At 33.5% G+C, this 27,311-nt stretch overlaps 1 protein-coding gene across 2 annotated transcripts in view; it reads left to right on the plus strand.

Annotated features, from left to right (window-relative positions):
• LOC148953599 (uncharacterized) overlaps positions 1 to 27,311 on the plus strand; it is a 185,728-nt gene that overhangs the window by 149,138 nt on the left and 9,279 nt on the right. For both annotated transcript variants that reach the window (XM_089088603.1, XM_089088602.1), the window contains exons 14-17: positions 8,503 to 8,783; positions 12,538 to 12,673; positions 19,164 to 19,304; positions 26,671 to 26,811. In XM_089088603.1, coding sequence (XP_088944729.1) covers positions 8,503 to 8,783; positions 12,538 to 12,673; positions 19,164 to 19,304; positions 26,671 to 26,811 — 699 coding nt within the window. The remainder of the gene's footprint in view (positions 1 to 8,502; positions 8,784 to 12,537; positions 12,674 to 19,163; positions 19,305 to 26,670; positions 26,812 to 27,311) is intronic.

The following is a 27,311-nucleotide window of genomic DNA, read 5'->3' on the forward strand; positions in this document are numbered from 1 at the left end:
AAATATTCCAACTCGTGCATTTCAACTAAATAAATTCAAAATGAAATATGAAAAATTAATAGAATGTAACTGTGACAAGGTAAACCGCAACCAAACACTAGTGAAATATTCCAACTCTTGATTTTCATCAAAAGAAATTCAAAAAGAACTTTTAAAAATCATGAAACTTTATCTGAGACAATGTAAACCGCAACCAAACACTAGTGAAATATTCCAACTCTTTCATTACAACGAAAGAAATTCAAAATTAACTTTTAAAAATTAAGGTTATGTAACTGTGACAAGGTAAACCATTATCACACACTAGTGAAATATTCCAACTCTTGCAATTAATCGAAAGAAATTCAAAATGAACTTTGAAAAATCAAGAGAATGTAACTGTGACAAGGTAAACTACAATAAAACACTACTGAAATAGTCCAACTCGTGCATTTCAAAGAAAGAAATTCAAAATTAAAATTTAAAAATCAATAAAATGTAACTGTGACAAGATAAACCATGCCCAAACACTTCTGAAATATTCCAACTCTTTCATTTCAATTAAAGAAATTCAAAATGAACATTGAAAAATCAAGAAAATGTAACTGTGACAAGTTAAACCACAACCAAACACTACTGAAATTTTCCAACTCTTGATTTTCAAGTAACGAATTTCAAATGAAATTTTAAAAATCTAGATAATTTAACTGTGACAAGGTAAACTACAAGCACACACTAATTAAATATTCCAACTAGTTAATTAAAAATAAATAAATAAGAAATTGACTATCAAAAATTAATTTGATGTAAATTTGACAGTGTCAACTACACAAAAACACTACAGAAATATTCCAACTCTTGCATATCAACGAAAGAAATTAAAAATGAACTTTGAAAAATTAAGGGAATGTAACTGTGACATGGTAATCTACAACATAACACTACTGAAATATTTCAACTCTTTCATTTCAAAGAAAGAAATTCAAAATGAACTTTGAAAAATCAGGAAAAAGTAACTGTGACATTGTAAACCGCAACAAAACACTACTGAAATATTACAACTCTTGCATTTCAATTAAAGAAATTAAAAATAAACTTTGAAAAATAATTAAAATGTAACTGTGACATGTTAAACCTCACCAAAACACTAGTGAAATATTCCAACTCTTTCAGTTAAACGAAATAACTTAAATATGAAATTTGAAAAATTATGGTACTGTAACTGTGACAAGGTAATCCGCAAACAAACAATAATGAAATATTCAAACTCTTGCATTTCAACTAAATAAATTCAAATTAAAATTTAAAAATTACTTGAATGTAACAGTGATAGGGTAAACCACAACAAAACACTAGTTAAATATTCCAACTCTTGAATTTCAATGAAATAAATTCAAAATTAAAATTTAAAAATTTATATAATTTAAGTGTTACAATGTTAACCGCACCCAAACACGAGTGAAATATTCCAACTCTTGCATATCACAGAAAGAAATTCAAAATGAAATTTTAAAAATAAAGTTGATGTAACTTTGACACGTTAAACCGCAAAAACCCGCTCCTTAAATATACCAACTCTGTCATTAAAACTAAATAAATTCAAATTAAAATCTAAAAATTACTTTAAAGTATCTGTTACTATGTAAACCTCGACCAAACAAAACTGAAATATTCCAACTCTTGCATTTAAAATAAAGAAATTCAAAATGAAATTTTACAAATAAAGAAAATGTAAGTGTGACAAGGTTAACCGCAACCAAACAATAGTGAAATATTACAACTCTTGAATTTCAACTAAATAAATTCAAAATTAACTTTGAAAAATAAAGTGAATATAACTGTGATATGGTAAACCAAGACCAAACACTAGTTAAATATTCAAACTCTTGAATTTCAACGAAAGAAATTCAAAATTAACTTTGAAAAATAAATTGAATGTAACTGTGACAAGGTCAACCTCAACCAAACACTAGTGAAATATTCCATCTCTTGCATTTCAACGAAATAAATTAAATTTGAACTTTGAAAAATTAAGGTAATGGAACTGTGACATGGTAAAACGCAAAAAAACACTAATTACATATTACAAATATTTCATATAAAATTAATAATATAAAACTTTAATTTCAAATATTAATGGAATTTAAATTTTACAGTTTAAAAAAAAAAATAAATCTAGTTAAATATTCCAACTCTTGCATTTCAACGAAATAAATTCAAAATGAACTTTGAAAAATTAAGGGACTGTAACTGTGACATGGTAAACTACAACAGCACACTACTGAAATATTCCAACTCTTGCATTTCAACGAAAGAAATTCAAAATGAACTTTGAAAAATCAAGAAAATGTAACTGTGACATGGTAAACCGCAACAAAACACTACTGAAATATTCCAACTCTTGCATTTCAACGAAAGAAATTCAAAATGTAATATCAAAAATTATGTTAATGTAAATTAGAAATGTGCAAATAACAACAATGAAAAGATATAAATTAAAAAAAGAAAATAAATTATATATTTCAAAATATTTAAATATGAACATTTAATTTACTTTAACTTTTAAAGTTTAAACTACAACCTCAAACTACTGACAAATTCCAACTATTGCATTACAATGAAAGAAATTCAAAATGAACTTTGAAAAATAAAGAAAATGTAACTGTGACAAGGTAAACCACAACCAAACACTACTGAAATATTCCAACTCTTGCATTTCAATGAAAGAAATTCAAAATAAACTTTGAAAAAAATCAGACCTTTGGAGGGGGAGGGGCCGGGGGCAGGGGGTCGTTCTGTGTCTCAATGCACAAAAAAGTATAAAAAATGATGAGGGAATGGGGGGGGGGGAAGGGGAGGGGAGGAGGAGGAGGAAGGAGGAGGTGGGAGGAGGAGGTAGAAGGAGGAGGGAGGAGGAGGAGGACGGAGGTGGGAGGGGGAGGAGGAGGAGGAGGAGGAGGAGGTGGGAGGAGGAGGAGGAGGAGGTGGGATGAGGAGGAGGTGGGAGGAGGAGGGGGGGTCGAGGGAGGGCCTTTGGGGGCACAGGGAGGGCCTTTGGGGCACAGGGAGGGCCTTTGGGTGTCTGGGTGACATTTGGGGACCGGTGGAGGGCCTGTGGGAGCCCGGTGGTCCTTTGGGAGCTCGATGGGCCTTGGGGGGGCCCGGGGAGGGCCGTTGAGGGTCTGGGGTGGGCCTTTGGGGGTGCCGGTGGCCCTTTGGGAGCTTGGGGGACCTTTGAGTGTCCGAGGGGGAAGTTGGGGGCCGGGGGGCCAGTGGGGGCCGGGGGGAGGGCCTGGGGGCGCCCTGGGGCCCTGGGCGGCCGGGGGGGCTGCCTTCGGGGTTGGGGTATGAGGATTGGAACCCTGTGAGGTTGGGTTAGAGGACCTCACAACACTGTTCAAATGAAACTTGTGTATTATAACGACCACAGAGTTTCACCATTAAATTCTCTTCTAAAATCTCTTCAAAAATATTCTTTTAAAATGTCTCTATCTGTTTCGCCGAAATAGTTCCATAACCTGTCTAAAACGGTTTCGCCCAAATAATTCAGCGTGTTCCGTTGTTATTGGCATCTCTGTGCTAACGCATTTCAAATTAATAGGAAACCTTCTCGCACGCTAAAACAATTCATCGCTAAGATGTTTCTTGCCTAAGTGTTTCCATGGCTTTTGGTTATTAATATCCTTTGTAGTTCGACCAGTAGAACTGTTCCCGAGGCAAAGACATTAATGACCTGGATCTATTCCTGGAGAAATGTTTCTAGGCGAAAATTTTTAAAGTCTGACAGATGATGTCATTGATTGATTGATCTGTCAAGAAAGTGAAATTAATTTGTTGTTTCTAAGGGGAATTATTGATTCACGATAGGTGAATTGAGGTCGACAGCACAGGTGTTCTGACTCGTGACAGCACCACGTGGTTTATGGCATGCACTTGTCCAATAACAACAATAATAAATAAATCCCTCAGGACTAAAGATTAAAGAATCCTTAATGTTTCTTAATTCACTCATAGTGAATCAACAATTTCACCTCCGATTATGTAAATAAATTTCTCAGGTTAAGCTAGCCAAAAAAAAATGAATCCAAGTTTGTTTCTTAATTTACCCTTCGAGAATCAATACATTAACATAACGAAAATTTAAATAACAGATTAAAGAAGCCATGTTTTTGTATTAATTCTCTCCTTCGTGAATCAATAATTTCCCCTAGCTATTATGTAAATCAAGTTTTCAGGCCAGGCTAGCCGAGAAATACATCAAATAAATCGACCTTGGAAAAATAGGTTATTGAGCGATTACGTAATCTTTCTCCCTAGGGACTCTATGACCATATTGTTTCATAATTCCCCATGCTCGTGAATCAATAATTCCCCCCTCGATTACGTAAATCATCCCTCATGTCATTCGCACGTGGCCAAACAACAACAGATCGATTGACCTTGACACACACACATAAGACTAGATCGATAATCATTGAATAAATTATGTCCCACATCGATTATGTAAATCACCCTTCGTGACATTCCACGTGGCCCAACAACAACAGATCGATTGACCTTGACCCCCATTAGACTCGATCGATAATCCTTGAATAAATTATGTCCCGTCATCCCCACGCTCGTGAATCAATAATTCCCCCATCGATTATGTAAATCACCCTCATGTCATTCGCACGTGGACAAACAACAACAGATCGATTGACCTTGACACACCCACATTAGACTCGATCGATAATCCTTGAATAAATTATGTCCCGTCAGCATTAAACTAAATTGTAGATGGCAGCAGGGTGTTCGTACGGGAGTAGCACCCCCCCCTCTACTCAGAAAATATTACATATATGATTGGGTTCACCCCCTATAGTCAATACTTCACTCTTTAAGCCAGAGATTTTTTAGTACTTTCATAAGAGCTATTTATTCTAATTAACGGAATTGGAACAAAATTCGAACTTTCGCTTAAAGAGCAAGGTATTGACTAGGGGGCAAACCCCCTAATATACGTATTAAAAATATATGAATATAGAAGTTTGTTACGTAAGTTAATTCGTAAGTTACGTATATTTATTACTAATAAAAACTTTCGTAAATAAAATGAAACAAGTTTCGAGAAAGCCATTTAACCAAATAAAATTAAATTAATATTAAATTTTCTTTTTAATTATTCATGTACTGTGAGCCAAGATCAAAACCTTAATTTATTCAAAAATTTTCAAAAATTAAATAAAAAAAACAAATTTTTTTAACTGAAAGTAAGGAGCGACATTAAAACTTAAAACGACCAGAAATTATCCCGTATATTAAAGGGATTGTCCCATCCTCTACGCCATGCGCTTTACTCTCACATATTACTTTCTCAACACTCTATTTTTTTTAACAATAAAAAACTTTAGCGTAAAGAGCGAGCCGTTGAGGATGGGACAACCCCTTTCATATACAGAATAATTTCTGTTCGTTTTAAGTTTTAACGTCGCTCCTTACTTTTAGTTAAAAAAACTTGTTTTTTTTATTTAATTGTATCCAAAACGACTGCAATCAGCTTACCTCATCGGACTCTACCACAGCCTCAAGGACTTCAGCAGTACAAAGGCAAGTTGGAGTGGCCTCTCTTGCAGTCTCTGCACCATTACTTAATGTGTCCAACAGTAATGGTGTCAAAGATTGAGGGACCAGAGAAAAAACCCCAAGTGAAAGCCTTTCAAATGTTGAAGGATCCAGATAACCAGCCTTTTCTAAAAGATCAATTTCAAAATAAAGGCTTGTCATTGAATCTTGTTTTAACTCTACGATTGTGAATTCTTTGAGGGACTATAGGACTATTGCGGTAGGACTATAGGACTATTGACGTAAAATAGGACTATTGCCGGCTCTAGTATTACGAATGAGCTCAAGCCCATCTAATACTATTTGTGCTTGACTGCCAGATGGATATGAAGAGGCACTTATCATTACATTGGTATTGTAATTGGTAGAACATATGGTAATAGCAGATTATAGTTTAGTCCAGCCATTAGACATGAGCCAGAGACTCCAAATAGAGTTGGTGCATTTGTCGAATGTAAAAATCTATTTCCAGGCTTCCTAAGTTTTATTGTAGACTCAATCATTTCCAATGTGCTATTCCATCACACTTTTACGTCAAGATGGATATAAGAATGAAGGCCACTCTCTTTGCAACATCTTTTAATGTTACCATGCTGGACAGTGGAAACTTTTAGTTTTCTATATAATTTTCACTATTTCATCTATGTTTGAGCAAGTCTAACAGGTCATCGGATAGCCTGGGCTGCAACCTCGTTTTCTGACAGACTCCCAGCTCCCCACTGTTCTTCTCCATCAGTTTCGCCACCCTCTTCCTTAGAAAATGCCTCAGTTTAATCAGATTCTTCACCAAAAGTATCTTCACTTCCGGGAATTTCAGAAAAAGGAAGAGAAAGGCCGTCTGAATTATTTTCATCAGCTTTATTTTTAACTTTTTTTCTGGCATCAACATTAATGTGATGATGGATGCTTCCTCAAGATCGTGCTTTCAAGCCCCCTATTGTATTTTAGATAAGCTGTTCCATATCTGGCTAATCAAATACAGAAAGTACCAATTTGTCCTTAAACAGGGTTTTGTAGCAGAGCTTCCGCAGAGCAGTTTGTTTTGATTGATTAGAAATAAGGAATGGTCGTATGTCTGTTCTTCTTATTCCAGATTTCACTAATTCATTATCATCTGTGTCATTTGCTTTGCTATCAGGAGCTTTCATTAGAGAAAAAGCCTGACATGATATATATTTTTTTTAGATGGTTTTGGTTTGTTGTTTACTGCACCAGCAGCATACACTTTATTTTGTGTACATTAATTATTTGCTTCCCTTTAAGATGGTATATAAATGTCCTGGTAGAGACTCCCTTAGTCTTTAGAGACACTTTGCAGAAGTTGCACCTGATACTTTCTGTGATTCCTTTTTTCTCGTAGGATACAATGAGAGATAGCTTAGAAGTTTTACTTGGAACATCCAAGTCATCATCAGAAGATGAAATCATGCTTTTCTTAACTCAAAGGTTGATTCTAGTTTTTTTTTACAAAATGAGAAGCACCTTCCAATAGCCTGCCATTTTGAAAATTACACCTCCACCTAAATATCTGACCTCTTTCACCTCACTGGTGCAACTAGGGGAAAGGGACCAAAATCATCCAGAGTATTTTTGTTGGCGCAAGAATCCCAACTATGGTTTCCTAAAAAACTTAGACCATTTAAAGCACAATATTAATTTTTGCAGGAATTTGCTGGTCTATAATGGGCTTTTAAGAGACAGATGCAAGAAATAATTCACCATGTTAATTTTTCTTTAAGTTCTCTTGCAATACGGCAAAAAAAAAAATACTGTCTTCACCGGAAGATTGGTATCCTACTGAATGAGAAAAGTATATCAGCACTTTATAAGAATCGGCATTGACCTTTTAATTTTTGAGTTTTAAAGGTTTTTGACATTCTTACTATTTGACGTTGACCCTTTTATAAATTTGTTGTTGTTGTTTGTTTTCGGTTTTTCTTTGTTTTACTGACGCTAAAGTGCGAATTCGGCCCATTTGGGCCTTTGATAGCCGTTTTTCAGCAATGAATCTTATCTAATCCTAAGACTTTGGCCCTTACAGAAAATCAGCTAGTTAAGCCACTGTTTCTACTCTAGGTTTTTCCTTGAAAGAATTTTCTATTGATTTTATTTAGACATGGTTTTAGTACCATGCAAAAAAGTATATTTGACTATCTTGTTAGGTTGATGCAATAAAGATTTGCTAACAAAAATATATATATTTCTACTGAACAAGACTTCAATACATTTATATTCCTCTCTAGCTAAGCATTTAAGAAAATTTGCAACTAATAATCAGCATTTATCATGTATAGGTCTGTATGGTAATCATAGCAAGTCACTGTTGTGTAGCAGCATAAACTTTATAAAAAAGCTCAATCAAAGTTATCCCGGCTAAAGGTGCAATTATTCCCCATGTAATATAGGAAACAGAAACAGAGGCCCTGCCATTAGAACCAGGATATACAGTAATATGGGATTTGTTTGTATCCTATTTTGCCTGGACAGTGCCTGTGCAACTTCCTTCCTTAGTTTACAGAATAATGTGCTGTAATCTATGCGCTGTTTTAGTGGAATTAAACTGCACCTTTACCGTTCTAACATTCAGGGGCAGATCTAGAGCGAAATCTCTGTGAAGGGCTCTAATGAGCAAAATTTTCAATAAATATTGAATAATTTTTGGAACTCATTAAAACTGGTTGAATGTTTACATAAATACAGTTGGAGCCTAATATACTTGAGGAATTATTTAATTATAGCCTCATTATTTTAAAAACTGTGCAGAATAGAACCTTCAGACAAATAAGATCCATTGGTTGGTTCACAAGCTTCAGCTTTTTTTTGTACCAAAAAAAGAGAATAGATTCGATTATTCTCTTGATTGTCCAAATATCTAAAATAGTTCATTTAACTATATTATTAATAATAAGATTATTTCAGTTGATCCAACAGTTCCAACTGTGACTGATCCATGCTCACCAAATCCTTGTGCGTCAGACAGAAGTGTGTGCGTAAAAGCACTGAATAAAGATGGCTACGAATGCAAGTGTTTCTTTCCCTTTGTAAGAAGAGGCGATGGAAGTTGCTCTAAAATTAATCCTGGCAAAGACAAAGTGTATAACATCACCATTCCTCTAACATCGTTAACACAGTGGAACAATGATTTATTAGATCCTAACTCTCTTGCCTTCTTGAAGCTGAAAAAGGATGCCGAAAAATTTGTAAGATAACAGAGATCTTTTATTCGACAAATAATTTATTGTCTGTAATGTTTTATGTGTCCTTAGTCTAGTAGTGGCAATTGGGGGGGGGACTTTATTTATGTCCCTTTCTCCTGACGTAGAAGTAAGGGACATAGATTGTGTTGGCTGTCCAATCTTTTATTATAGTGGGCCATGTTGTAACTTGAAATAATTCAGTGGGCCACAGAACTTATTAAATTTCAAGAAAAATAAGTACATAAAGAAACATATCAATTTCATCTTTGAAAATAGTAACAAATAACACACGCATATCTCAAACGAAGACTGCTTAGGTGTGGTGTAAAAAAAAAAAAATATGAGATAAAGTAAAATATTTTTATATGTTAGAATTTTTAAATTTTATTAATTTGGCTAAAATATTCTACTTGAAGTGAAAATGGGTCTAATATATCAAGTGGCCACAGTGTGGCCCGCGGGCCGCAGGCTGGACATCCCTGTCCTAGATATTAAAAGATTTTCATAAGAAATACCTTTTCGTTGTTTCTAATGAACAAATTTAAAAAATGAAAAATTTACAACACCCCGAAGGTCTTGAAAATATATTTTTACCTCTTTTTCCCCCTATATTTTCGTGAATTTAAGCCACAGAGCTCTAGAAGTGCTCTTTTATCACTGGAGCCTCATTTCACACCAGAAGCTAAAAGATGTAATTCCTGTTTGTAATTAAATTCAAATTTGGGTTTAAACACCAAGTAATAAGTATAGTTTGGAAGTGTGGAAACACCTATAATTTGTGTAAATGAAAGAACATGGATATCGCCAGTGCTACTGAAAAACGGTGAACCCTTCTTTTCTGTTTTGAGAGCCTTTCCAAACAGGACATAAGATAACATAATAGAATGTAGCACCTAGAGAATGAAGATAATAACATAATTTCAAAGATTCCATAGCATTCGTGTATATTAAATTAATGTGGTTTAGCAGGGTTCGGTAATGCTGATTTAGTGTGATTTAGTGTAGTTTAGTGAAATGTTTAAATTTATTTTCTTTTTTTTATTTCAATAATGAAATTAAATACCAAAAATTTGTGTTCCTTCTTGATCTCTAGAAGTTGTCTTTTTCCAGTTCAAATTCAATTTGAGAAATTTCAATCTTTTCACCACTAAAGCTAAGAAAGGTAATTTTTAGTCTTAATTTTAACTGAAGTCAAAGTACCTATTTACGATCGCAATAATTTAACGTAAGTTATAATTGATTAAATCTTGATCAAAGACAATTATTGAAATAGATAGACTATTCTTTGGGAGCCTTTTTGAACAACAAAAAAAGAGACAGAAGAACACAGAACATAAAACAAGAGTCCGGTATTTATAGAATAGAGATAAAAGGAAAATGAAACTAAATCTAGAAACCCTAAATTTTATGATTGATTAAAAATAAATGTAAAGATACCACAAAATCAGTACACGGAAATTACACTGACTAATAACATTTTGTTCAATTTTAAGCTTACAACCCTTTCTTCTGATTTGCAGTTTTCTAGAATAACTAATTTTTGTTTTTACTGAAATCAGCTAAACTTTCTTATTTCATTAAATGCTTATTTTTTCCTCTTGTTCGTTCCATATTTTTTTACTTTTTTTCTCTCTGTACAATTCAGAAGACTATCAAGCTATAAAAGTCCTCTATTTATTGTTTTATTACTGCTTGGCCACTTTACTTTCACTGCATCTTCAAACGGATTTAAGAGGCAACATTTTTTTCAAGGGGCATCTTTAAGTGGCATTTAAGAGACATCTTTAAGAGGCAACAAGGTAGTGTTGGCTCTGTGATGCGCTATATGCCTTTCATTCTTTAAAAAAAAGTTTTCTTGATCACATTATATTGAAGGCTTTGTCATAATAACTTGGGAAGTTGGAAAAGACTGCAAATTGCATGTTTTAGTCCCCTTTATAAGAATTTAAAGTGAAAGAAGGACAACCAGCTTTTTCCGATGCCCTTCTTAGCCTTAGAACAGCCCCTCGTGGTGTCGGTTATAAATTTTAACACTAAGATTTTACTTGGAATTGTAGGAAGGTCTACTCAGTAAGTTATTGAGTTCGACGAAATCCTGCACTCCAGGGACAATAGCACTAACCATTTTTCGCGTATGGGCTGTAATAGAAAATTCAGCCATATTTAGTCTTGGCTGTTTGGTCTATTTAAAAATAGACCAAATTTTTCCAAGATTTTTTCCCGATTTTTCCAAGGGTATACTTCTAAAATGACAAGTTTACCTCATAAAATCAAAAAAATTCATGGGTTTCAAATTTCAAAAAACATTATCTAGAATTTCTTTGTAATGGCTTAGGGATGATGGAATTTTTAATTAAGGAACAGAGGGCCAAGTTATATCACAAGACACTCTGCATACCCAAGTGATACAAATAACGTCTCTAGGACGTCTCAGGAATGGCTTTGTAAGATAACACCTAAAGTAATCTGCTAAAAAACAAAAAGAAAACAACTTAAACCAGTTCCTAGGCTATCTGGTTCTGCATACCCAAGGTATACAAATAACGTCTCTAGGACGTCACAGGAATGGCTTTGTAAGATAACACCTAAAGTAATTTGCTAAAAAAAAAAAAAAAAAAAAAAAACTTAAACAAGTTCCTAGGCTATCTGGTTCTGCATACCCAAGGTATACCAATAACGTCTCTATGACGTCTCAAGAATGGCTTTGGGGATATATTTGCAAATTTGGGACGCAGTGTCAGGAGAGCACTGGCGTCCAGATCACAGCAAAATCACAGAAGACATATGCATTTGTTGGTAAGGTTAAAACTGATTTTCTTCATCTGTTGAAAGATCAGGAATGCGGTACCTATTTCTTATAGAATTGACACAGATTGAACAAATATTGAACAACTAACGTCGATAGTAAGATAACACCTAAACTGCATACCCAAGATATACAATTAACGTCTCTAGGACGTCTCGGGAATGGCTTTGGGGTTAGATTTACAAATTTGGGATGCAGTGTCAGGAGAGAACTGGCGTCCAGGAGATTTCTTATTAAAGGGGAAGGGATGAGGATTTTTTTTCTCTCTTTGAAAATTTTATATTACATTCAAGTAAAACTGTATGCAATGTAAGCCCATGGGAAGCTTAAAATATTTTTACAGTGAACTAGAAGGTAAATTATGCACACTCAGTTTGTCAAGATGGTTTATCTCCAAACCTTGAAAACAGCTGGTAAAACTGAGTTCAATTTCTTAGAGTGACTGAAGTAATTGTACATAGAAATAATTAAAGACTAAAGAAGTAATTGTACATAGAAATATACAAATCGGTCACCAGCACTTAAATTCAGCAAGCAAAACAATATATACTCAAGCCTCATTTATTTTTACTGAAATGTGTAACTCTGGTGGCTAGTTTGTTTACTTGAAGATGTACTAATTAAATTTTTTTCTGTAATAAAATATATTGTGTTCAGTTATAAAGTCTACAAAAAAAACTCAACAGATGATACGGCTAAACCAGGGTTGGAAGTTCCAACTGCTCACCCAAAGATCTTGGGTAACTTAAATTTCTATATCAATTACCTGTAATTGAGTACCTTTTTTCAACTCATTTTACTAATAATAAGTCTTCTTAGAGGAAATTTAAAGAATAAATGTACAGTATAAATATTGTAACTAGATTTTTGATTTTGTATAAACATTGGCTTTCTCCAATTTTAAATAAAAAAAAAAAGTTTATCGGTTTTGACGAAGTATATACCTTGCAGATCAAAGCAGTATTCAAAGACGCGGTTGGTCAAATTCAAGGATTTTCCAAAGGCCCAGCGGCGACAGGTCGATTTTTTCCCTCAATTCCATCACCTTATAGACAACAAAGATCACAGAAGACATATGCGTTTGTTGGTAAGGTTAAACCCGATTTTCTTCATCTGTAGAAAGATAATGAATACCTATTTTTTATAGAATTGGCACAGATTGAACATTGAACAAATGTTGAACACCAAACGTCAATAGTAAGATAACTCCTAAAGTAATTTGCTAAAAAAAACAAAAAAAAAACAACTTAAACAAGCTCCTAGGCTGTCTGGTTCTAACATTTATTATTTAAACAAGACTTCTAGTGTCACATCAAATGTTGCAGAAACTTTGATCCATGTGCAAAGGAGGGGCAGAGGAGTCACTTTCCCCGGGCATAGAAATCTTAGGAGTGCTAAAGTTCAAATAAATGATATAATGGTTATAACCATTGTGTATTTTTTTTTAATTTTATTAAATGAAGTAGTTGGTGATAAGTACTGTATACACAAATTAAATACGAAATCTTCCTGTCTCACATATCTGCATCACCATTCTTTGAAAAAAATGCTTTTATAAATTTAATTACTGAAATTAATTAATTTTAGAACGAGAAAAAGTAGAAGCAATCAATTGGGATGAGACAATAAATTTTGCCAAAGCTAAAGCAAGAAAAGTCAGATTTAAATAAATGAAAACTTTGTTAATAACTGAAAATTTTTTCAGAATTTGGCCTGAAAACTCTGGTAGACAAGGGAGAGGGGTACTAATTAAAATTTTGAGTGTCCCTTTTATAGATGCATTATGATTATTGAGTCATTATTTGTAAAGTCAACGTTTAATCAGAAAACTTCTGAAGTAAGTTTGGTGTACACGAAACAATTGTTACATACTAATTCGTATTGTTTATGTCTTTACCTATATTAGTAATGTATATTAATAATGTAAGTTAACGACCGTCCGTGAAACAGTTGTGTAAACTTTTAATTGTTAGTGTACGGATCATTCTCGGATATAGAAGTGTGCATGTCGGCTTGACTACATTTCATGACATAGAACGTCTAAAATATTAAAATAAAAACTGAAAATTTTATTAAAAATTGGAACCTCTGTTTCAAAATGAGATGTTTGGTATTATTTCCCAAATATTTATGAGGGATACTGTAAATTTTCAGAGGTTTTTGACAAGATGATATGAAGATATATCAATGTTTAAAATTATTTGATTTCTAAAAGGTCAGCTTCGAGGCTCAGAGCTTGGACAAAATGCAGAAAATTTACAAAATTTAAACTTCAAAATAGAAAAAATCACAGAGGCATTTTATTCCTTGAAAACCCAATGTAAGCTCTACTTATTACAATATCTTATTATAGAACTTATTTACTTATTACAATGATCTGTCAATTCGTGTTATAAAAGAAATCTTCCTCATAAAGACAAAACAAGCTACCCCTCGGATGTCAAGAAAATACGGAAATTTTGCTTTGAACAGATAACCTGAATTTCTATCGGTATTCAAACTCATTTCATTTTTTAAAAGTTTAGATTCGAAGCTATAACCTTTCATTTAGAGGGAACTTAAGGAATTGGAAAAATCAACACCTGAAAGTAGAAAAGTCACTGAAGGATTTTTATTTTTAGAAAACCACTGTTAGCTGTAGTTCCTAAAAGATTAAAGTTTATCGATTCGTGTTAAAAAAAAAATCTACCTTATCTAGAAAAAGGTTTCCTCTAGGGTATATAAAAAATTTGATGCGTAATTACAACTCTGCAAATTATTTTTGAGTGAACGAAGCAATTTCTTATATAAGAAAGTTCATGTTATCTTTGGAAATCTCCTTAGTATGACTCCATGAAAATGAAAGAGCGATCAAATCGAAAATTTCCGAAAACATCTAAAAAATTCGGAATTTGACATCAGAAATTTATTTTAAAAATTATTTCCAAGAAATTGAAAAGGTATACAGAATTTTTTTCTCCGAGAGAAACAATTTGATATTCTGCAGATGTAGAGCATAAAATTGCACTGAACAAGTTTATTTCACCTGCTAAGATAGTTGTTGTTTTGATGCTATGCACAATATCTATGATATCTCATGTTGAGTGTAAAATTAGTATATCTTACGCTGGAATCATAAAAAGAAAATTACGCTTCAACTGTCACCTTCTAGCATCCGTTTATAACGCCATAGCCCTTCCACATCTGCTTTACATTGCTCCTTTCTGGAAGTTGTTTACAGTTACAGATAAAAAAAAAACACTTACGATCGATCTTCTTCAGATTTATTAAGTATCTTTTAAAATTGCCTCCGTGGACAAGAAACCGTAAAATTATGCATATGTATAAGCTTGCACACCCAAATATTGGTATTAATAAATCTTTATCCCGTTTTCAAAGGAATTTTCATCACCAATGGTCGTCAATTTGTTTTCCATAGTTTATTCGTATTAATTGAATTTATGTAATAAAGAGCATTTGAATTTTCATCGTGTTTAGGGATTAATTCATCTATTGTACCGTTTTTTAACGGGCAATAATATAAGGAAAAAAAAAAATTAACTTTAAAAAAAACTGTTAGAGATTTTAAAAACTTCACCAGAAATTTTCTGTCCCATATCACAATTCCCAGGAAAAATTTCTAGTCTTCCTCCTTGTCACTTCGGAACTAAAGACCCCTCTTCACGAGAAAAAATAAAATTAGTCCACAGTTTATGTGAATCAGTGTAGTGTTTTTGTTACCCTATTTTATTTCGTTCAGTACTTGTATACAACAATAAATGAATTGTTAGAATAATAGTAAAATTGGAAATAACTTATTAAATGAATTTATAATATTATATATTCAAAATATTCGGTAATTTTAGTTTTTTGATATGACTGTTTATAAATAGCAAGTGTGTAGTATTTTCAATGATGCTAGAATAAGCTCTTTTTTCTTTTTGGGGGGAGCATATAATACATATAAATAAAAGTGTTTCTTTGGTATTGTTTGAAAAGAAAAAGAATTTTTGATAATAAGTTAACGTAAAGGGGGACTTCCTATGATGGAAGGAAGTCTCTTTGCGGTATGGCATATTTTTGGAGGTGAAATTAACTCTGTAGAAGTACAAAATCGCGGAGCCATTCCTTAGTTGTTGTTTAAAAGTAAAGGTAATATGATGGTATTTAAAGCAAAAATAAAAGTAGGGGGAATTTAAAGTTGAATTTTGTATATCTATGTGAAAACTTTAAATTGCAATGCCGCTGAGAGGCGAAGATATGGGATTTTCCAGCTATGCCTATGTAAAATAAAATCAAAAACTGTTGTATGGCATATGTTTCCTTTTTCCCTTCTTTCATTTTGTTGTGTAGTACTTTGCTATCCTTTTATGTCATTTAACATATGTGTTAACTGTTTAGTCTACTTTTTTCCGTTTATAAAGGCTCCCAGACCCTAAGCTAAAATATTTGGGCTTTTATTAATATGTATGTTTTTCAAATATTGTCCACTGTCTTAAGCAAAAGTTTTACCGGTCAATATATGTTCTCATATCCTTCTGACTGTAGGGAACCCTCATTCTGATTTAAAAAAAAAAAAATTTTTACCTTACATGCTCCGAAACATCTTTCGACAAAAAAATTGTAGGCTATTAGATCTTTTAAACAGCGTTTGGAAAATGCCATTATCGAATATTCGCAGCAAGTTTGTAGAATTTAAATTTATACATGGGGAGGGGGGAGGTCATAACGTTTTGTTTTTTTTCTTAGACTTTTTATATCGAGGCAACCAGTACAAAGGTAGTTTTATCTTTTGGTAACGATTGAATAAAAAATAAAAAGATTCTTAAAATGAGAGTAAAGAGTGGCATATGAGCTAATAATAAAGACACATAATTCTTTATAAGAGGTGGTCTACCCCTCCTCAACCCCTTGCTCATGATGCTAAAGTGATAATGTGCTTCAAAACTACGTATTATTTTATTTCAAAGGCCCGTATGTTTGAGCGGTCATTCTTAATGGATTCGGAAAAAAGTCAAACTTTAGTGGAAAGGCGAGGAGCTTGTAAAAGGAGCATACGCGGAATAATTTTTATTTGTTTTAAGTTTTAATTTAGCTCATTGATTTCATTCAAGATTTTTTTTTTTTGGCCCAGGCATATTCAAGACATTATGCAGGCTACCTCCCCCCTCCCTTCACCAACTCCCTACTGTTCGATGTTAAATTATATATAATCACTTTTAAATTGACTGGTAACGTCCTAGATTGGTGGAATAAGAATTTGTCTGAGGTGGTATAAGAATTTGTCTGAGGTGGAATAAGATTGGTGGCACCTGATGGGTGGCATAAGAATTTAGCACAATTTCTCTAGCAATTAATTTTTTTTAAGTAGTAGAAAGTGAATCGAAAGATTTTGACAAAAAAAATGAATGCATGGAAATTAGCTAGAATTAACTTGAAACTAAGTTTAATTTTTGATTTAAAGAGTTGTGAAAGTAAAGAATCCAATGCTTTTGATACAAATAAATGGTTCTTTTTGTGTCTTTAAGCTCCCCCAAACCCAAAAAGATGGACCCTGTCCCTCCTCAATAATAGCTGATGCATATTCATTTAGCATTGTAAATATTATTGTCAGAGCTCAAATTAATCATCATAGTCAAGTGAAGTTTTAAACTAAACTGTTTACACCAACCAATTATTATCAACCAAGGACATAGCTCTTTAATAAAATTTATTCCACCGTGAAAATTCGCCTATCTCTGAATGTTACTACCTCAGCAGGAGCAAATTTAATATCAAACAGTTCGTGGTAACGAACTGTAAGTAAGGAGTGACCCGGCTCAATGGTAACCGAAACTCTAGAAAACGGGGTTTTGATACCAATAGATACACCAAAAGAATCAAATTTCAATGCTGATTTGAAATATATAACTTTCATCAAGTTTATTCCTACCCATCAAAAGTTACGCGCCTGAGAAAATTTGGCTGATTTTCGAAAAAAGGGGGAAAGACCCCCTATAAGTTATAGAACCTTGATGAAAATCACAACATCATATTCAGCGTATCAGAAAACCCTACTGTAGAGGTTTCAAGCTCCTATCTACAAAAATGTGGAATTTTGCATTTTTTGCCAGAAGAAAGATCACGGATGCGTGTTTATTTGTTTTTTTTCCCCAGGGCCGATAGTATTGACCCAGTGGTCCTAGAATATCGTAGGAGGACTCATTGCATCGGAAATTAAAAGTTCTAGTGCCCTTTTTAAGTGACCAAAAAATGGAGGGCAACTAGGCTCCCTCCCACGCTCATTTTTTTCCCAAAGTCACCAGATAAAAATTTTGAGATATCAATTTTCTTCAGCATGGTCGAAAATATGATAACTATGTCCTTTAGGACGACTTAATCCCCCAAAGTCCCCGGAGGGAGGGCAGAAAGTTATGAACTTTGCCCAATGTTAACATTTAATATTGGTTATTAGGAAGTATACAGACGTTTTCAGGGGGGATTTTTTCTGGTAGTAGGGGGGTGGGTGGGTTGGGGGTTATGTAGGAGGATTTTTCCATGAAGGAAGTTTTCATGGGGGAAGGGACATTGCTATTAAGAGGGCACCGGATTTCCCAGCATTATTTTTAAAAAAGATTAGAAATTAAATATAAAAAAAACAAGTTTTCCAACTGAAAATAAGGAGTAACATCAAAACTTAAAACGAACAGAAAATATTAGGTGTATGATTGGGTTCACCCCCTAATAAGTACCTCGCTCTTTAAGCCAAATATTTTTTAGTAATTTCATAAATGCTATTTATCCTAAATAACGGCCTTTGTGATCAAGAGGTCATTTTCAAAGAATTGGAACAAAATTCGAACTTTAGCTTAATGAGCGATGTATTGACTAGTAGACAATCCCCCTGATATACGTATTAAAAATATATGAATATAGAAGTTCGTTACGTAAGTTAATTCGTAAGTTACGTATATTTATTACTAGTAAAAACGTTCGTAAATAAAATTAAAGAAGTTTCGAGAAAACCATTTAACCAAATAAAAGTAAAATTAATATGTTTTAAATATTTATGTACGGTGAGGCAAAATCGAAACCTGCATCAATTCAAAAACGTTCAAAATTAAATAAAAAAAAACAATTTTTTTTGAACTGAAAGTAAGGAACGACGTTAAAACTTAAAACGAACAGAAATTATTCCATATATGAAAGGGGCTGTCTTCTCCTCAACGCCTCACTCTTTACGCTAAAGTTGGACTTTTTCACAACTCTTATTTTTTTGGAAACAATAAAAAACTTTAGCGTAAAGAGCGAGGCGTTGAGGAGGGGACAACCCCTTTCATATACGGAATAATTTCTGTTCGTTTTAAGTTTAACGTCGTTCCTTACTTTCAGTTAAAAAAAATTGTTTTTTTTATTTAATAAAGATTAAGAGTGCACAGTGAAGAATGGTTCGCAGCTTCCTACTATATGGCAATATATTTGTTCCTCTTGAATATATATTTAGCTTTGCAAAACTATATTTGTAAATAACAGGTCCCATTTGTATATTTTAAAAATATGTGTGTAATTTCCATTGATTTCGATTTCTGTGTTCACTAAATTCAATTATTTTATTTAAGAGCTATCAGTGTTCGACGACAGCGACTGTACAGATTGTGATGACTCTCATGAGTGTATATCTGAAAGAGGCTCAAAGAAGTGTATCTGCAAGCCTGGTATGAAACAAGTAGGACTCAATGGAAATATTGCAATTTGTGAAGGTAATTAAGGTCGAAAAGATTGAAAGAATCTTATAAGCAGTAATTTTTATAATCTCTATCTACTACTATCGGTTGTTATTCGTTTCCTGAACTGTTTGATATATTCCTTTTTGGATTATATGATTGTTAAAAAGATAATAATAATTAATATAATAGGTAAATTTATTTGATTATCATATTTCTTTTATTGTTCTTTAGGGCATATTCTGAAATCGAAAAATTGCATTGTCGTTTCTTTCCCATCATCTGTTTGGTGATTTTTTTTTTTTAAATTGAAACTGAGCAAAAAAAAGAAACTTGGAACGTGTCGTAATAGTCCATAGAAAAAAAAGATTCTTTACATGTTAAAATAAAAAAAAAAAATATTCTGCATATGAGGTGGGTTTTCATTCAATTAAAAATATAAATTAGAAATTTTATATTTTGTAAATAATTTTCTTATGGCTCTTATGTATGTTGAATTTCTACCAAGATCACGACCTTTTGTGAGGAATTTAATAGTTTTTATGATGTTGTAAAAAGAAATCATGGGATAACAGAAATGATGAGTTTGCAATTTCTTAGAATTTTGGTTCTGTTAACAAGCGTCTCTGCTTACCCTACTTTTGATCAATGACTCTTGAGTGTGAAGGAGCCTACAACTTAATCCATCAACACCGTTTTTTTATGTTCAAATTTAAGATTCGTAAAATAAGTCTTTGTGAATAAAATTTTACATGAAAAAATACCTGTCCATATAATTATTTGGTGGAGGGGATAGGGTCTGAAATACCAAAATTGATTTATAGGGACCTTATACCCTGTCTTACCTGTGTACATATGGTCATTCCCGGGGGAAATGCCAGAGGGTAACGGCAAGAAATTAAAGAATGTTTACAAACAGGAAAATGATCAGTATTTTTATTTAAAATTCAGTGAAAATAAATATCCTTGTAGCACCCCCCCTCGACCCTTGTTGAATATATTATGGTAATTTTATGGTCACTCTTATTTCCTCATCTCTCCACATTTTCTGAAGAGACTTGTGGAAACTCGCTATAACAGATATAAAAGTACTTAAAATTGGAATTTTGGTAAAAACATAAACATACAGAGGGTGGGCTTGTTATAATTTGAAAAATTAATACAATCCGTTAATTTATGACATTACCCACAAAAGTGTACCAGCATGATAAAATATGCATCCTCCACAAATACAAATTATCCTAAAGAAAACCACATAATTGAATTTTGCGAATCAAGAGAACCAATTGAAGAGGTTTCAGGCAACAATCTGTAAGAATGTGGAATTTGTAATTTTTTTATTTTATTTATTTTTTTTACAAGGATAATTTTAGATGTGCATTTATTTGCTTGTTAATTTTTTCCCTAGGTGTGATCTAACGAATATCCTAGAATATCATAAAGAAGGCTCATTAAAAAGAAATCATAAGTTCAGTTGACGTTTTTAAGTAGCAAAAAAGATATTACCGCAACAACGTGATTTTATTTGCCATTTTGCACTAAAAAACGACAATTTTGACCCTACGGAAGACAAAAAGCCATCGATTGAGAATTCTGAGATATTCAATCGATTTCAAAATCAGCAAAAAACTTTATATTGGGATTTTTGGTCCCAAAGAAAGTAATTCTGTGGGTGGTGCATTCATTCCTAAGAATGCACGTAGTCCATACAAAATTAACGGTTAATATTGACGTCTTAATGGCAGTGTAATAGCCCTGCCTAAGTAAAGAGTGATTTGGCTTCAATGTGTTGTTTATTTTTATTTTTTCTCCAGGCCACTACTTAAGGAACGAGTGGTCGCAAAAACTTCATAGCGTCATCATTCTGTTGGAAATTGAAAGTTTTAGTACTCTTTTATGGGTTAAAAAAAATTAAGGGGAAAGCCACTCGCCTCCCACACGATTTTTGCCTGCTTTACCCTGTCTACCCCCAGATATCTGATCAAAATTTCTTAGAGCTAATTTCGTACAAATGTTCAAAAGAGTAAATAGCTCTGCCATTGAGGTTAAAATGACCCTTCAAAGCCCTTAGGGCAAGGACTATAAATTATGAAAGTTGCCTATTTTTAATGCAGACGTTTCGTCATAGCCAGCGCAATAGCGCTGCTTAAGCAAAGTCAGATGTGAAAACAGTGCATTATTCCCCCCCCCCCTGGATACATCGTATTGAATGAGTTAGCACAGATACTTTGGAGGGGGCACATTCAGTGGTTCAGAATCAAAAGTGGCTGATCTGCAACATCCCTTTTGCAATGTCTCTTTTTGTTACCTTTTTCCCAAAGACACCTGTTCAGAATTTTGAGATAGCCAACGTGCTCAAACCGCTTTGAAAACTTAGCCCGCCTGAGACTGTAAGTGGGCAAGCCTATTAGACTCAGGTTACTTGTTCGCTTGTGAGCCCAGACAAATTCAGCCCCCCGTTTCCGATACAAGTCCAGTGGACATTGTTCGTCATAAGTCAACCAAAGTCTCGGTCATCCTCAGTATAATTCCAGTAGGCTTTCTTAGTAGACATAGCTCATACAATAAGAACAGTCTCAGTTACCCAATTGTCTTCAAAGTCCTGTGGACATGGGCAATTGTAAATCTTTGAAAAACGTTTATTTGGGGTCTTCAATTGCCTTCAAAAGGCTCATAGAAACTCATGGACTTTCTAAATTACCCTTATTCCATGACTATCTACCGTAGTTCTGCCCTAGAATGATTGGATAAGAGACTATCTATCAACAAGTGAAATGACATCCCTTTTATACAATTCTGAAAAAGGCTTATGCCAGCTTTGCCTCTCACTCAGACTATCTGCCTTACCTTTTTCTTCAATTAGCCATGGCTCTTAACTTTTTATAAATAAAAAAAACAAGTTTTTTAAACTGAAAGTAAGGAGCGACATTAAAACTTAAAACGAACAGAAATTATTCCGTACATGAAAGGGACTGTCCCCTCCTCAACGCCTCGCTCTTTATTCCTTATATGAAAGGGGCTGTCCCCTCCTCAACGCCTCGCTCTTTACGCTAAAGTTTGACTGTCTCAAAATTTTTTTTTTAAAACAATAAAAAACTTTAGCGTAAAGAGCGAGGCGTTGAGGAGGGGACAGCCCCTTTCATATACGGAATAAAGAGCGAGGCGTTGAGGAGGGGACAGCCCCTTTCATGTACGGAATAATTTCTGTTCGTTTTAAGTTTTAATGTCGCTCCTTACTTTCAGTTTAAAAAACTTGTTTTTTTTTATTTAATTTCTGATCGTTTTTTAGTTAATGCAGCTTTTATTTGCATAAAAATTTTACTTTTCTTTTGCTAAATGATTGTCTTTACAAATTAACTTACGTAACTAACTTCTATATTCGTATATTTTTCTTCTGGCAAAAATTCAAAGTTGAAGATTTTTGCAGATATGAGCTTGAAACCTATTTAATAGGGTTTTCTGATACGCTGAATCTGACGTTGTGATTTTCATTAAAATTCTTCCACTTGTAGGGGATGTTTCCCCCTCTTTAAAAAATCGAGTAAATTTCCTCAGGCTTGTTGCCTCTGATGAGTAATACTAAACTTAATAAAATTTATATATTTAGAATCAGCATTATAAACACATTCTTTTGATACATTTATTGACATCAAAATTCCGTTTTTAAAAGTTTCGATTACTATTGAGCCGTATCGCTTGTTTTTTTATTGTTTTTTTTATTACGTATATGTTATTACGTATATGAGGGGGTTTTGCCCTTAGTCAATACCAAGCTCTTTACGTTAAAAGTTAAAAAAAAATTTTATTCACAAACCCCTGAATCACAAAGGCAGTTTAATTAGAATAGATAGCTCTTTTGAAAGCACTAAAACAAAACTGTAGCTTAAAGAGCGAGGTATTGACTTGGAGGAGAACCCCCTCACATACGTTATAATTTCTGTTCGTTTTAAGTTCTAATATTCCTTCTTACATTTCAGTTGAAAAAACTTGGTTTTTTTTTATTTAATTTCTGATCGTTTTTTAAATAATGCTTGGAAATCAGGCGCCCCCTTCATAGAAATGTCCCTTACCCCAAAGAAACATCCACCACGTAAATATTCTCCAGATTAACTCCCTACTCTAGCCCACCCTACAGAAAAAATCCTTTCTTAAAATTGTTGTATAATTCACAATAACCAATACATAATGCTGGCAATTCCGGCGCCCCCTTCTTGGCGATTTCCCTTCCCCCAGGACCACTGCAGGACTGACCCGATCGTCCAACATAACCCCCGACCCACCCTTCCCTTCCGCTAGCAGAAAAAAAACCTCCTGAAAACTTCTGTATACTTCCGAATAACCAATACTATATGTTAACATTGGGTAAAGTTCATATCTTTTAGCCCTCCCTCTGGGTACTTCGGGGGATTAAGTCATCCCAAAAGACATATTTATCATATTTTCGACCATGCTGAACAAAATGGCTATCTAAAAATTTTGATCGGGTGACTTTGGGAAAAAAATAAGCGTGGGAGGGGGCCTAGTTGCCCTCAATTTTTTTTGGTCACCTAGAAAGGGCACTATAAATTTTAATTCCCGTTCCAATGATCCCTCTCACGATATTCTGGGCCCACTGGGTAGATACGAAACTCCCTGGGGAAAAAAAAAAAACAAAAAAACAAACAAAAAAAAAAACAAAAACCCATCCGTGATCTTTCTTCTGGCAAAAAATGCAAAATTCCACAATTTTGTAGATAGGAGTTTGAAACCTCTACAGTAGGGTTCTCTGATACGCTGAATATGATGGTGTGATTTTCATTAAGGTTCTATAACTTTTAGGGGGTCTTTCCCCTTTTTTTGAAAATCAGCCAAATTTTCTCAGGCGCCTAACTTTTGATGGGTAGCTCTAAACTTGATGAAAGTTATATATTTGAAATCAGCATTGAAATTTGATTCTTTTGATGTATCTATTGGCATCAAAAACCCGTTTTCTAGAGTTTCGGTTACCATTGAGCCGGGTCGCTCCTTACTTACAGTTCGTTACCATGAACTGTTTGATTCACAGTCCCCAAGCTTGATTTTAATTCAAAAATCTTCGGACTCGGTCTCGGCCTTTGGCCTTTGAATTAAAATCAAGTTGGTGGACTGTTAATAAAAAGTCAAGAGCCATGACTAATTGGAGAAAAGCGAAGGCAGATAGTCTGAGTGAGAGGCAAAGCTGGCATAAGCCTTTTTCAGAATTGTCTAATATAAGATAAGGACTCAGATAAGGTTCCCAACATGGATGAAAATCTTCTATTAACTCAGAAAGTTCATAAGAGTTATAAAAGGCTAAATGCATTAAGTTGAAACTCATGCGGAATATTGAGGAAGATTTTAAGCTAAACCAAAACCCACTATGTGCACGCAGATTATCAAAAGGACATATCAGCAATATCTCGGAATTAAGTTAAAACTTTAATGATATTTTTAGGGGGATGTTTGACTAACCCAAAGAAATTCTATGCATACTACTACTTTTACCACTACTGCTAGTACTAATCCTGCTGCTGCTATTGCTACTACTACCACTAGTTCTACTACTACTACTACTACTGCTACCGCTAAAACTACTGCTACCATTACCACCGCTACTACTACTGGGACTGTAACTATGACTAAGTCATAGTTACTTAGATAACCCTTTACTGCGACTGCGGATACTTAAGACTGTGACAGCAACTATTTGCGACTGTAACTGCTTGAGACTGACACTGATACTGATATTGCGATTAAAAATACTTTCTATTTCGACTACTTATGACTGTGAGTACGACAACTTTCGACTGAGACTACGACAGCTTACAACCATGAAAACCTGCGGCTGACTGGGGCCACTCAGGCTATGATTACTTGGGATTGCGATTGCAACTACTTGTAGCTGTGACTACTCACGAATGTAACTTTCAACTGTCATTGTCACTACTTATGTCTACAACTGACTGCAACCATCTGTGACTGTAAATGTGACTACTAGCGACTGTCACTGCAACTAATTGGGACTCAATATGCATAGAAGCTTAAAGGAGAGGGGTTGACTTTTCAGTTATAAAGTGTCTTCGAAACATGAATAAACATCTTCATGCCAAATTCAAGTGCGGCTGAAAGCTTTTAAACGTGCTAAAGGGCATTTTACAAGAAGATCTTACTTCCTCCGTGCTTTTTGATAACTCAATCATTCCAGCCCAAAGTTCTATTGAGTCCACCTGTATTTACGGCGGTTCAGATGTGTCAATACTTACGTATGCTGGTGATATCCTGAGTTGCGCTTTCTATGAGTCGCACTTACTCTGAGTCGCACTTTCTCTTGTTGTAAAAGCACTTTCTCGAAGTTAGAACAAGAATATCAGCAGATTCCTTAAGTTTTAATCTTGATAAAACTGTAGTTGTTGGTTTCAACCTTAAAGGATGCTCTGATAAATCCCTCCAACTTGCTGAACTTCTATCCCCCTTTCTAAAAGCCTTATTTACCTGGTAACGGCTTGCCATCCAAAATCTTGAAAATAAGACAAGGATCGCTTATGCTTTGCTTGTCTCTAATGTTGCACACCTTAGTCGTTTCCATCTTTCTAAAGTTTACAATAGTAAAACTGTGCCTTATCTTCTTGCTCTGTCTCCTATTTGGCAACTATTTCCTGCTTAAAAAAAAACTTATTCACCTTTTTTTTTAAATTTGCTCTATTCCTTTTGCATATGCCCCCTTGGACCAGTAACTCTTCTTTGTCCAAAAAATATTTCCAGCTAAAATTATTGATAAAAGAGAGAAAGATTTTAAATCTTCTGCCAGTAAACTTAATCACGATTGGTCTTCTCTGTTCTTATGATTGTAAAATTGCTTACTTTTGTTCAGTGTACAATTTTTAATTTCGCTTTTCTTTTTTTCTCCTTTTCCCCCTTGTGTTGTGCTTTTTCATTTAGGGGCTCTGTGCCCTTTTTTATTTTGACATAATACAAATAAATTGATATATATATATATATATATATATATATATATATATATATATATATATATATATATATATATATATATATATATATATATATATATATATATATATATATATATATATATATATATATATATATATATATATATATATATATATATATATATATATATATATATATATATATATATATATATATATATATATGTATATATATATATATATATGTGTGTGTATATGTATTATATATATATATATATATATATATATATATATATATATATATATATATATATATATATATATATATATATTATATATATATATATATATATATATATATATATATATATATATATATATATATATATATATATATATATATATATATATATATATATATATAAGACTCAAAATAAACTTTTCCTTTTTTTAAGATGTAAATGAATGTAAGGACAGAAATCCTTGTGCTTTATATGGCGATTTTGAAAGCAAATGTATCAACCATGATGGCCGGCTTATGAAATATATTTGTGATTGTTCTCCAGGATATGAGTTTGGGAGAGGTAGCTGCATTGGTAAGCTGTTTTTGTTTTTACGGCAATTCAGAGGCAACGCTATAGCATTGCCTATAGAAAAGACCATAACACAATGTTTTATCTTTTATTTATTTATGTTTTTCCTCAGAGACACTTCATATGGAAGTGGTGACCATATAAACCCCAGAGGAGGTTCATTCCAATGGAAATCGGAAGTTCTAGTTCCTTTCTTAACAATCTTAAGTGATCAGAGAGCAACTTTTCATAAGGTCTTTATGTGTAGGTTTGTCATTAAACTCCGGCGAGTCTTCATTTGATAGGAAATTGAAGTTCTGTTTCCATTTTTAATACCGAAATTGAATTGAACGCAACTAGCTTCCCCCGTGCCCTTTTTCTCCAAATAGATCAGATCAATATTTTGAGATAGCCATTTAGTTCAAAATAGTCAATGTGTCATATAACAACGCCTCTGGGGTTAAATCAGCCCCCAGAGCCCGAAGGCAAGGGCTATAAATTATATCCTAGTGGATTTAGATTTT

This window comes from Artemia sp. Qi Xiang Cuo, chromosome 4 (assembly GCF_049724085.1).
Source record: "Artemia sp. Qi Xiang Cuo chromosome 4, ASM4972408v1, whole genome shotgun sequence".
In the NCBI taxonomy this organism is placed as follows: Eukaryota; Metazoa; Arthropoda; class Branchiopoda; order Anostraca; family Artemiidae; genus Artemia; species Artemia sp. Qi Xiang Cuo.